Source organism: Gobius niger, assembly GCF_951799975.1.
Source record: "Gobius niger genome assembly, chromosome: 9".
NCBI classification, from domain to species: Eukaryota; Metazoa; Chordata; class Actinopteri; order Gobiiformes; family Gobiidae; genus Gobius; species Gobius niger.
The window spans coordinates 650,104-664,013 of NC_136860.1; the positions used below are offsets into that span (position 1 = coordinate 650,104).

At 50.6% G+C, this 13,910-nt stretch overlaps 1 protein-coding gene across 1 annotated transcript in view; it reads left to right on the forward strand.

The window, feature by feature from the left end:
- LOC306967383 (titin-like) overlaps nt 1-13,910 on the forward strand; it is a 206,157-nt gene that overhangs the window by 132,186 nt on the left and 60,061 nt on the right. The window contains exons 110-122 of the mRNA XM_079562388.1: nt 3,384-3,489; nt 3,746-3,927; nt 4,023-4,313; nt 4,385-4,541; nt 5,158-5,288; nt 5,595-5,877; nt 8,391-8,698; nt 9,825-9,929; nt 10,157-10,354; nt 10,425-10,721; nt 12,099-12,442; nt 12,527-12,770; nt 13,556-13,858. Of these exons, the coding sequence (XP_079418514.1) occupies nt 3,384-3,489; nt 3,746-3,927; nt 4,023-4,313; nt 4,385-4,541; nt 5,158-5,288; nt 5,595-5,877; nt 8,391-8,698; nt 9,825-9,929; nt 10,157-10,354; nt 10,425-10,721; nt 12,099-12,442; nt 12,527-12,770; nt 13,556-13,858 (2,949 nt within the window). The remainder of the gene's footprint in view (nt 1-3,383; nt 3,490-3,745; nt 3,928-4,022; nt 4,314-4,384; nt 4,542-5,157; nt 5,289-5,594; nt 5,878-8,390; nt 8,699-9,824; nt 9,930-10,156; nt 10,355-10,424; nt 10,722-12,098; nt 12,443-12,526; nt 12,771-13,555; nt 13,859-13,910) is intronic.

The following is a 13,910-nucleotide window of genomic DNA, read 5'->3' on the forward strand; positions in this document are numbered from 1 at the left end:
TAACACTCGGCCAAGGACATCATCGGTAACTTTATTTAATAATGTTATTAACACTCGGACAAGGACATCATCGGTAACTTTATTTAATAATGTTATTAACACTCGGCCAAGGACATCATCGGTAACTTTATTTAATAATGTTATTAACACTCGGCCAAGGACATCATCGGTAACTTTATTTAATAATGTTATTAACACACGGCCAAGGACATCATCGGTAACTTTATTTAATAATGTTATTAACACTCGGACAAGGACATCATCGGTAACTTTATTTAATAATGTTATTAACACTCGGCCAAGGACATCATCGGTAACTTTATTTAATAATGTTATTAACACTCGGCCAAGGACATCATCGGTAACTTTATTTAATAATGTTATTAACACTCGGACAAGGACATCATCGGTAACTTTATTTAATATTATTATTAACACTCGGCCAAGGACATCATCGGTAACTTTATTTAATATTGTTATTAACACTCGGACAAGGACATCATCGGTAACTTTATTTAATACTGTTATTAACACTCGGCCAAGGACATCATCGGTAACTTTATTTAATACTGTTATTAACACTCGGCCAAGGACATCATCGGTAACTTTATTTAATAATGTTATTAACACTCGGCCAAGGACATCATCGGTAACTTTATTTAATAATGTTGTTAACACACGGCCAAGGACATCATCGGTAACTTTATTTAATAATGTTATTAACACTCGGACATGACATCATCGGTAACTTTATTTAATAATGTTATTAACACTCGGCCAAGGACATCATCGGTAACTTTATTTAATATTATTATTAACACACGGCCAAGGACATCATCGGTAACTTTATTTAATAATGTTATTAACACTCGGACAAGGACATCATCGGTAACTTTATTTAATAATGTTATTAACACTCGGACAAGGACATCATCGGTAACTTTATTTAATATTGTTATTAACACTCGGACAAGGACATCATCGGTAACTTTATTTAATAATGTTATTAACACACGGACAAGGACATCATCGGTAATTTTATTTAATATTAACACACGGACAAGGACATCATCGGTAACTTTATTTAATAATGTTATTAACACTCGGCCAAGGACATCATCGGTAACTTTATTTAATAATGTTATTAACACTCGGCCAAGGACATCATCGGTAACTTTATTTAATATTGTTATTAACACTCGGCCAAGGACGTCATCGGTAACTTTATTTAATAATGTTATTAACACTCGGACAAGGACATCATCGGTAACTTTATTTAATAATGTTATTGACACTCGGCCAAGGACATCATCGGTAACTTTATTTAATAATGTTATTAACACTCGGCCAAGGACATCATCGGTAACTTTATTTAATAATGTTATTAACACTCGGCCAAGGACATCATCGGTAACTTTATTTAATAATGTTATTAACACTCGGACATGACATCATCGGTAACTTTATTTAATAATGTTATTAACACTCGGCCAAGGACATCATCGGTAACTTTATTTAATATTATTATTAACACACGGCCAAGGACATCATCGGTAACTTTATTTAATAATGTTATTAACACTCGGACAAGGACATCATCGGTAACTTTATTTAATAATGTTATTAACACTCGGACAAGGACATCATCGGTAACTTTATTTAATATTGTTATTAACACTCGGACAAGGACATCATCGGTAACTTTATTTAATAATGTTATTAACACACGGACAAGGACATCATCGGTAATTTTATTTAATATTAACACACGGACAAGGACATCATCGGTAACTTTATTTAATAATGTTATTAACACTCGGCCAAGGACATCATCGGTAACTTTATTTAATAATGTTATTAACACTCGGCCAAGGACATCATCGGTAACTTTATTTAATATTGTTATTAACACTCGGCCAAGGACGTCATCGGTAACTTTATTTAATAATGTTATTAACACTCGGACAAGGACATCATCGGTAACTTTATTTAATAATGTTATTGACACTCGGCCAAGGACATCATCGGTAACTTTATTTAATAATGTTATTAACACTCGGCCAAGGACATCATCGGTAACTTTATTTAATAATGTTATTAACACTCGGCCAAGGACATCATCGGTAACTTTATTTAATAATGTTATTAACACACGGCCAAGGACATCATCGGTAACTTTATTTAATATTAACACACGGACAAGGACATCATCGGTAACTTTATTTAATAATGTTATTAACACTCGGCCAAGGACATCATCGGTAACTTTATTTAATAATGTTATTAACACACGGCCAAGGACATCATCGGTAACTTTATTTAATATTAACACACGGACAAGGACATCATCGGTAACTTTATTTAATAATGTTATTAACACTCGGCCAAGGACATCATCGGTAACTTTATTTAATATTATTATTAACACTCGGCCAAGGACATCATCGGTAACTTTATTTAATAATGTTATTAACACTCGGACATGACATCATCGGTAACTTTATTTAATAATGTTATTAACACTCGTCCAAGGACATCATCGGTAACTTTATTTAATATTATTATTAACACTCGGCCAAGGACATCATCGGTAACTTTATTTAATAATGTTATTAACACTCGGACATGACATCATCGGTAACTTTATTTAATAATGTTATTAACACTCGGCCAAGGACATCATCGGTAACTTTATTTAATATTATTATTAACACTCGGCCAAGGACATCATCGGTAACTTTATTTAATAATGTTATTAACACTCGGACATGACATCATCGGTAACTTTATTTAATAATGTTATTAACACACGGCCAAGGACATCATCGGTAACTTTATTTAATATTATTATTAACACTCGGACATGACATCATCAGTAACTTTATTTAATAATGTTATTAACACTCGGCCAAGGGCATCATCGGTAACTTTATTTAATATTATTATTAACACTCGGACATGACATCATCGGTAACTTTATTTAATAATGTTATTAACACTCGGACATGACATCATCGGTAACTTTATTTAATAATGTTATTAACACTCGGCCAAGGACATCATCGGTAACTTTATTTAATATTATTATTAACACTCGGCCAAGGACATCATCTGTAACTTTATTTAATATTATTATTAACAATCGGACAAGGACATCATCTGTAACTTTATTTATTAACACTCGGACATGACATCATCGGTAACTTTATTTAATATTATTATTAACACTCTGCCAAGGACATCATCGGTAACTTTATTTATTAACACTCGGCCAAGGACGTCATCGGTAACTTTATTTAATATTATTATTAACACTCGGACAAGGACATCATTATTAATTAATTAATTAATTATTATTAACACAAGTTACTCTCGTCTTGTAGTTCTTCCGGAGGCGGAGCTTAGTGCAGAGCTGAAGGAGGGGCTACAGCTGAAGGCGGGACAGACCATGAGGCTGAGCGCCACCTACAAGGGCCGCCCCACTGCCAGGTACTCTCCCTATTCTGCACCAAAGTACTCCCCTATAGGTGTTCCCTTATAGACACTCCCCTATAGGTACTCCCTCAATATTGACCAAATACCATTCAGTCCACTCTGAATCTTATGACTGGAGTCCACCTCAAACGACTCATAACGAAAAACTCTCCCTCCCTCCTCCACCCCCCCTCCCCTCCCCCCTCCCCCTCTCCTCCTCCCCTCTCCTCCTCCCCTCTCCTCCTCCCCCTCCCCTCCTCGTCCCCCTCAGGGTGACATGGGCGAAGATGAACTCTAACCTGAAGGACCGCCAGGGCGTGGTCATAAAGACGGGAGCGACCGACACCAGCGTGGTGGTGGAGAACGTCAATCGTTACGACGCCGGGAAATACATCCTGAACCTGGAGAGCCCGGTGGGCATGAAGATGTACACGCTGGTGGTCAAGGTGCACGGTGAGTGTCCGAACTTCAGCAAGGTGCTCCTCAGGGGATGTTCCTCCTGCGTCTCGTTGTTTCTCCCTGACCTCTGACCCTCTCTCCTCTCTCAGACACTCCTGGACCTCCTACAAACCTGTGTGTGAAGGAGACCACCAAGGACAGCGCTGAGATGTACTGGGATGTTCCTCTGATGGACGGCGGCAGCCCCGTCACTCACTACGTGGTGGAGAAACGCGACACAGAGAGGAAAGCCTGGTCCATCGTCTCCACAAACTGCCCCCAGAACTCCTACAAGGTGGAGGACCTCGAGGGCGGACGCAACTACTGCTTCAGAGTGTCGGCCGTCAACGAGCTGGGCGCCGGAGAGACGTGCGAGACCGCGGACGCCGTCAGAGCATCAGGTGAGGACCGGGAAGAGCGGGGGGAGAGCGAGGGGAGGGACCTGTCTGACCTAAACGCTTTGTTCTCACAGAGGAGCCTGGACCCGTCATGGACTTCAAGACTCTGCTCGTGACCCGCGACTCCTGCACCCTGAGCTGGAAGAAACCGCTGACCGACGGAGGCTCTCGCATCACCTGCTACGTCCTGGAGGTTCTGAACGGAGAGGACAAGTACAAGGAGCTCATGAGGTGAGAACGTCATAGCCAGACATCTCACCAACATCAGCCAAACTTCAGAGCATCAGCCAAACAGTCTCCAAAGCACGATCAAACCTTCACTAGACCCAGACATCTCAGGAACATCAGCCAAACCTTCAGAACATCAGCCAAACAGTCTCCAAAACACGATCAAACCTTCACCAGACCCAGACATCTCAGGAACATCAGCCAAACAGTCTCCAAAACACAATCAAACCTTCACCAGACCCAGACATCTCAGGAACATCAGCCAAACATCAGAACATCAGCCAAACAGTCTCCAAAACACAATCAAACCTTCACCAGACCCAGACATCTCAGGAACATCAGCCAACCTTCAGAACATCAGCCAAACAGTCTCCAAAACACGATCAAACCTTCACTAGACCCAGACATCTCAGGAACTTCAGCCAAACCTTCAGAACATCAGCCAAACAGTCTCCGAAACACGATCAAACCTTCACCAGACTATGGTGTATCAGACCCAGACATCTCCAGACCTTCAGCGTTAGTTCGACTCGATCTGATCGTATGAGTCTGGGTGGTGTGGCTCAGGGGTTGAGCTGCTGCACATGTGCCCTGCTCTAACCCGGTTTCTCTGCCTCAGGTCGAAGAACATGCAGTACAGCGCCAAGGACCTGATCGAGGGCCGCGAGTACAACTACCGCGTGAAGGCCGTCAACGACTCCGGAGAGAGCTCCCCCAAAGACCTGACCGTGATGGCCAAGGACCAGATCAGTAAGACCCGGACCAGACGAGGACTAACGAGGACTAACGAGGACTCTCTCTGACCCTCAGTCTTCAGCCCTGACTCTCTCTAACCCTCTCTCTGACCCTCAGTCTTCATCCCTGACTCTCTCTGACCCTCAGTCTTCAGCCCTGACTCTCTCTAACTCTCTCTGACCCTCAGTCTTCATCCCTGACTCTCTCTAACCCTCAGTCCTCAGCCCCGACTCTCTCTAACCCTCTCTGACCCTCAGTCCTGACTCTCTCTCTGACCCTCTGTCCTCAGTCCTGACTCTCTCTCTGACCCTCTGTCCTCAGTCCTGCCCAACCTGGACCTGCAGGGGCTGCCCAACATGGTGTACGTGGCGAAGGAGGGCACCACCGTCCGGCTGAAGATCCCCGTGATCGGAAAGCCCACTCCCAAAGTGTCGTGGAAGAAAGGCGACGACGAGGACCTGACGGACACGGGCCGCGTCTGCGCCGAGTCCACCTCGGTCAACACCACGCTGCTGATCCGAGACTGCCAGCGCAGCGACGCCTCCAAGTACATCATCAACCTGAGGAGCAGCGCGGGCAGCAAGGAGAGCACCATCTTCATCAGGTCAGTGCCAGGGGTCAGTGGTCAGGGCCAGGGGTCAGGGCGGGTAGTAAAGAGAGCACCATCTTCATCAGGTCAGTGCCAGGGGTCAGGGCGGGTAGTAAAGAGAGCACCATCTTCATCAGGTCAGTGTCAGGGGTCAGGGCGGGCAGCAAGGAGAGCACCATCTTCATCAGGTCAGTGCCAGGGGTCAGGGTGGGCAGCAAGGAGAGCACCATCTTCATCAGGTCAGTGCCAGGGGTCAGGGTGGGCAGCAAGGAGAGCACCATCTTCATCAGGTCAGTGCCAGGGGTCAGTGGTCAGGGCCAGGAGTCAGCGCGGGCAGCAAGGAGAGCACCATCTTCATCAGGTCAGTGCCAGGGGTCAGGGCGGGCATGAAGGAGAGCACCATCTTCATCAGGTCAGTGCCAGGGGTCAGGGCGGGCAGCAAGGAGAGCACCATCTTCATCAGGTCAGTGCCAGGGGTCAGGGCGGGCAGCAAGGAGAGCACCATCTTCATCAGGTCAGTGCCAGGGGTCAGGGCGGGCAGCAAGGAGAGCACCATCTTCATCAGGTCAGGGCCATGGGTCAGGGCGGGCATGAAGGAGAGCACCATCTTCATCAGGTCAGTGCCAGGGGTCAGGGCGGGTAGTAAAGAGAGCACCATCTTCATCAGGTCAGTGCCAGGGGTCAGGGCGGGCATGAAGGAGAGCACCATCTTCATCAGGTCAGGGCCATGGGTCAGGGCGGGCATGAAGGAGAGCACCATCTTCATCAGGTCAGTGCCAGGGGTCAGCGCGGGCAGCAAGGAGAGCACCATCTTCATCAGGTCAGTGCCAGGGGTCAGGGCGGGCATGAAGGAGAGCACCATCTTCATCAGGTCAGTGCCAGGGGTCAGGGCGGGCAGCAAGGAGAGCACCATCTTCATCAGGTCAGGGCCAGGGGTCAGGGCGGGCAGTAAAGAGAGCACCATCTTCATCAGGTCAGTGCCAGGGGTCAGGGCGGGGAGTAAAGAGAGCACCATCTTCATCAGGTCAGTGCCAGGGGTCAGGGCGGGCAGTGAGGAGAGCACCATCTTCATCAGGTCAGTGCCAGGGGTCAGGGCGGGCATGAAGGAGAGCACCATCTTCATCAGGTCAGGGCCAGGGGTCAGGGCGGGCAGCAAGGAGAGCACCATCTTCATCAGGTCAGTGCCAGGGGTCAGTGGTCAGTGCCAGGGGTCAAGGCGGGTAGTAAAGAGAGCACCATCTTCATCAGGTCAGTGCCAGGGGTCAATGGTCAGGGCCAGGGGTCAGGGCGGGCAGTAAAGAGAGCACCATCTTCATCAGGTCAGTGCCAGGGGTCAGGGTGGGCAGTAAAGAGAGCACCATCTTCATCAGGTCAGTGCCAGGGGTCAGGGCGGGTAGTAAAGAGAGCACCATCTTCATCAGGTCAGTGCCAGGGGTCAGGGCGGGCATGAAGGAGAGCACCATCTTCATCAGGTCAGGGCCATGGGTCAGGGCGGGCAGCAAGGAGAGCACCATCTTCATCAGGTCAGGGCCAGGGGTCAGGGCGGGCAGTAAAGAGAGCACCATCTTCATCAGGTCAGTGCCAGGGGTCAGGGCGGGTAGTAAAGAGAGCACCATCTTCATCAGGTCAGTGCCAGGGGTCAGGGCGGGCAGTAAAGAGAGCACCATCTTCATCAGGTCAGTGTCAGGGGTCAGGGCGGGTAGTAAGGAGAGCACCATCTTCATCAGGTCAGTGCCAGGGGTCAGGGCGGGTAGTAAGGAGAGCACCATCTTCATCAGGTCAGGGCCAGGGGTCAGGGCGGGCAGCAAGGAGAGCACCATCTTCATCAGGTCAGTGCCAGGGGTCAGGGCAGGCATGAAGGAGAGCACCATCTTCATCAGGTCAGGGGCAGGGGTCAGGGCGGGCAGTAAAGAGAGCACCATCTTCATCAGGTCAGTGCCAGGGGTCAGGGCGGGCAGTAAAGAGAGCACCATCTTCATCAGGTCAGTGCCAGGGGTCAGTGGTCAGCGCCAGGGGTCAGGGCGGGCAGCAAGGAGAGCACCATCTTCATCAGGTCAGTGTCAGGGGTCAGTGGTCAGGGCCAGGGGTCAGGGTGGGCATGAAGGAGAGCACCATCTTCATCAGGTCAGTGCCAGGGGTCAGGGCGGGTAGTAAAGAGAGCACCATCTTCATCAGGTCAGTGCCAGGGGTCAGTGGTCAGGGCCAGGGGTCAGGGCGGGCAGCAAGTAGAGCACCATCTTCATCAGGTCAGTGCCAGGGGTCAGGGTGGGCAGTAAAGAGAGCACCATCTTCATCAGGTCAGGGCCAGGGGTCAGGGCGGGCATGAAGGAGAGCACCATCTTCATCAGGTCAGGGCCATGGGTCAGGGATGAGACGTCTGTGGAACTTAATTTCATTTGAATAAGCTAAAAAATCTATAAAAACTTTAATTCCTCCTTGTTTTTTTGGGAGAAGCAATAGCAAAATGTTGTAAAATGATCCAAACCCCGTCTACAAAGCTAATCTGAAAATGACCCGTGCGTCCTCAGGGTGGTGGGCAAACCCGGCATCCCCATCGGCCCCGTCAAGTTCAAGGAGGTGACGGCGGACGGCGCCACGCTGCGCTGGGCCGCGCCCAAAGACGACGGCGGCTCGGAGATCACCAACTACACCCTGGAAAAGAGAGACTCCGTCACCAACATGTGGGTGACGGTGTCGTTGACCGTGGACACCAACAGCTTCAGAGTAACCGGGCTGCACGAGGGCACGGAGTACGTGTTCCGGGTCCGCGCTGAGAACAAGTACGGCGTGGGCGAGGGGCTGAAGTCCGAGCCCTGCGTGGCCAAGCACCCCTTCAGTGAGTACCCGCAGGTTTAACCAGGAACACCCACAGGTTTACCCACAAACACCCGCAGGTTTACCCACAAACACCCACAAGTTTACCCACAAACACCCACAAGTTTACCCACAAACACCCACAAGTTTACCCACAAACACCCGCAGGTTTACACACAAACACCCGCAGGTTTACCCACAAACACCCGCAGGTTTACCCACAAACACCCACAGGTTTACCCACAAACACCCACAGGTTTACCCACAAACACCCGCAAGTTTACCCACAAACACCCGCAGGTTTACCCACAAACACTCACAAGTTTACACACAAACACCCACAAGTTTACCCACAAACACCCACAAGTTTACCCACAAACACCCACAAGTTTACCCACAAACACCCACAAGTTTACACACAAACACCCACAGATTTACCCACAAACACCCACAAGTTTACCCACAAACACCCACAAGTTTACCCACAAACACCCACAGGTTTACCCACAAACAATCGCAGGTTTACACACAAACACCCACAGGTTTACCCACAAACAATCGCAGGTTTACCCACAAACACCCACAGGTTTACCCACAAACACCCACAGGTTTACCCACAAACACCCGCAAGTTTACCCACAAACACCCGCAAGTTTACCCACAAACACCCACAGGTTTACCCACAAACACCCACAGGTTTAACCAGGAACACCCACAGGTTTACCCACAAACACCCACAAGTTTACCCACAAACACCCACAGGTTTACCCACAAACACCCGCAAGTTTACCCACAAACACTCGCAGGTTTACACACAAACACCCACAGGTTAACCCACAAACACCCACAGGTTTACCCACAAACACCCACAGGTTTACCCACAAACACCCACAGGTTTAACCAGGAACACCCACAGGTTTACCCACAAACACCCACAAGTTTACCCACAAACACCCACAGGTTTACCCACAAACACCCGCAAGTTTACCCACAAACACTCGCAGGTTTACACACAAACACCCACAGGTTAACCCACAAACACCCACAGGTTTACCCACAAACACCCACAGGTTTACCCACAAACACCCGCCACATGACCCCGATCCCGGCGTACGGTCCCCTGCTAACCCCCCCTCTCTCTCCCGCAGACGTCCCGGACGCTCCGGCGCCGCCTCAGATCTCCAGCATGAGGCACAACTCTGCATATCTGTCCTGGGTCGACCCACGCAAGACCGGCGGCTCACCCATCACTGGTACGAGCGCTTAGACCGGACCACACCGGACCACACCGGACCACTCCGGACCACTCTCAACATGGCGACTGATATTGACACTGGATATCAGATTAGGACAATCTCTAATCATTATTTTTTTATTTATTGAAGATGGGACAGTGCATGTTAATTAACTCCACATGTAAAGTTAGCCACATTAGGACAGCGACCACGTGGTCCTTATTTAACCCTGTCTCTCTCGTTAGGGTACCACGTGGAGTTCAAGGAGCGGAACAGCATGCTGTGGAAGCGTGCGAGCCCTGCGGCGCTGAGGATGAGGGAGCACAAAGTGACGGGTCTGACCGAGGGTCTGGAGTACGAGTTCAGAGTCATGGCCATTAACCTGGCGGGCGTCGGCCGGCCCAGCGCGCCCACCGACCCGCAGGTGGCGCTGGACCCCATCGGTGCGTACCTCCCGCCCCCTCTCGTCTCCACGGCGACGGCTCGGTGTAACCCGCCTCTCTCTGTCCCCAGACCCGCCCGGTAAACCCGACGTGGTGTCCATCACGCGCAGCACGGTGACGCTGCAGTGGACGGAGCCCGAGTCCGACGGCGGGCACAGACTCACCGGCTACATCGTGGAGCGCCGAGACCTGCCGTCCAAGATCTGGGCCAAGTGCAACACGGTGAACGTGGTGGAGCCGGCCTACACCGTGGGCGACCTGCAGGAGGGCTGCAAGTACGAGTTCAGGATCCGAGCCAAGAACGCGGCCGGAGCTCTGAGCCCGCCCTCCGAGCAGACGGACACCATCATCTGCACCGACGAGTACGGTGAGTCGTCTGTCCCGGGGAGTTTACCCCTCACATAACCACACCATCATCTGCACCGACGAGTACAGTGAGTCGTCTGTACCGGGGAGTTTACCCCTCACATAACCACACCATCATCTGCACCGACGAGTACGGTGAGTCGTCTGTCCCGGGGAGTTTACCCCTCACATAACCACACCATCATCTGCACCGACGAGTACGGTGAGTCGTCTGTCCCGGGGAGTTTACCCTCACATAACCACACCATCATCTGCACCGACGAGTACGGTGAGTCGTCTGTACCGGGGAGTTTACCCCTCACATAACCACACCATCATCTGCACCGACGAGTACAGTGAGTCGTCTGTACCGGGGAGTTTACCCCTCACATAACCACACCATCATCTGCACCGACGAGTACGGTGAGTCGTCTGTACCGGGGAGTTTACCCCTCACATAACCACACCATCATCTGCACCGACGAGTACAGTGAGTCGTCTGTACCGGGGAGTTTACCCCTCACATAACCACACCATCATCTGCACCGACGAGTACAGTGAGTCGTCTGTCCCGGGGAGTTTACCCCTCACATAACCACACCATCATCTGCACCGACGAGTACGGTGAGTCGTCTGTCCCGGGGAGTTTACCCTCACATAACCACACCATCATCTGCACCGACGAGTGCGGTGAGTCGTCTGTCCCGGGGAGTTTACCCCTCACATAACCACACCATCATCTGCACCGACGAGTACGGTGAGTCGTCTGTCCCGGGGAGTTTACCCCTCACATAACCACACCATCATCTGCACCGACGAGTGCGGTGAGTCGTCTGTCCCGGGGAGTTTACCCCTCACATAACCACACCATCATCTGCACCGACGAGTACGGTGAGTCGTCTGTCCCGGGGAGTTTACCCCTCACATAACCACACCATCATCTGCACCGACGAGTACGGTGAGTCGTCTGTCCTGGAGAGTTTACCCCTCACATAACCACACCATCATCTGCACCGACGAGTGCGGTGAGTCGTCTGTCCCGGGGAGTTTACCCCTCACATAACCACACCATCATCTGCACCGACGAGTGCGGTGAGTCGTCTGTCCCGGGGAGTTCACCCCTCACATAACCACACCATCATCTGCACCGACGAGTGCGGTGAGTCGTCTGTCCCGGGGAGTTTACCCCTCACATAACCACACCATCATCTGCACCGACGAGTGCGGTGAGTCGTCTGTACCGGGGAGTTTACCTGATAAACCATTTCCCTGAAAACAAAGACATTCTTCATCTTTGTGCCATACATGATTTGTCCCCCCTCGTTAAGGTTTAGTTTTCGCCCCATCGTTCCCCGCTCTCCCAGCGAGCATGTTGTGAGTTTTCTGTGTCTGTCCGCAGCCGCCCCCACCATCATCATCGACGCCAAGATGAAGGAGGGTCTGACGGTGCGCGCCGGGGACACCATCGTCGTCACGGCCACCAGTATCCAGGGCAAACCCGCGCCCACGTCCTGCTGGTCCAAAGGAGGGAAGTACTTCAAACCGTCCGACATCGTGCACATCGAGGCCACCGAGACCTCGTCCACGCTGTCCATCAAATACGCCGGACGCAAAGACTCCGGCGAGTACGTCATCACCGCCTCCAACCCCTTCGGTGCCAAAGAGGAGACCGTCAAAGTCAAGGTCCTGGACGTGCCCGGAGCGCCCGGCCCCATCGAGTGCAGCGGCATCTCCTCCGAGAAGGTCAGTAGCTCCGTTATTCGGTATTTACTGCAGTTCTTAGTGAGTGTTGTTTCATCTAAAACCTCCAAACCCGTCCGTCCTCAGGTGACCCTGACCTGGACGGCGCCAGCGGAGGACGGCGGCGCCCCCATAAAGCACTACGCCCTGGAGAAGCGCGAGACCAGCCGCCTCCTGTGGACCGTCCTGGAGAATAAGGTCCTGGACTGTCACTACGTCGCCCAGAAGCTCATCCAGGGCAACGAGTACTTCTTCAGAGTCCGAGCCGTCAACCAGTACGGAGCCAGCGAGGCCGCGCACTCCGAGGCCGTCAAGATGGTGGATCGCTACGGTAACCGAGTCTTTAGATCGGAACAAACCGAGTGCCCACATCGGGCCGCGCGGGGCATTATGGGTCAGGTCCGAAAAAAAGTCCAGACGTAATCCTTGCTTTGGGAGGTGGAAACCATTTCATTTAAATGTTTTTCTTTATTGATCTGACGTTTGACAGTGAATCGATCGATCATTTGACTGTTCATCCATCATATGTAACTTTTCTCTGTGATTCCTGGATAATTTAAAATAACTTTTAAAATGTGACAGTGTCAGTATTGGGCTGATCCCAGGTCCTGTCTCTCGACTCAATCCCCTGTACAGTCCACTATGGTCCACTATGGTCCAGTACGGTCCACTATGGTCCACTACGGTCCACTATGGTCCACTACGGTCCACTACGGTCCACTACGGTCCACTACGGTCCACTATGGTCCACTACGGTCCACTATGGGCCACTATGGTCCACTACGGTCCACTATGGTCCAGTACGGTCCACTGCAAAGAAGCCGCCCTGAGCCTCTGTCTCTTCCCTCAAGTATTTCACCAAATAACCATATGAAAGAAACATTAAGACTTTAAACCAAAGCCTCTCACGGTTCAGTTATGGCTCAGTGACCTCAGTGTTCAGGCATTTTGAATGATAGTTCCATGACCTGAACCCGCTCACACATCTCTACAGGGATGTGGTTTGTTTTGTAGTCTGATTGTAGGACCTGATTGGCCCACACGTGTGCAGATGAAATGGGCACTTTGCTTATATATAAACCTACGTTATGTCAAACTAACCGTGCGCTCGTGCAGGTCCTCCCGGCCCGCCGTCCAAACCCGAGGTGGAGAAGGTGGACGGGCAGTCGGCCACAGTCACATGGCGCCGCCCGGCTGATGACGGCGGCAGCGACATCATCGGTTACTGCGTGGAGAAGAAGGAGAAGAAGGGCATGCGCTGGATCCGAGCGTCTAAGAAACCGGTGACGGAGCTGAGCTTGGAGGTCACGGGTCTGACCACCGGCATGGAGTACGAGTTCAGGGTGATGGCGGAGAACCAGGCCGGCTTTGGAGAGCCCAGCGAGCCGTCCATGCCCGTGACGACCATCGTGGCAGCCTGTGAGTATATCATTACACGAATAAGAGCTGGTGTAGATGCTCGCGTGTCTCT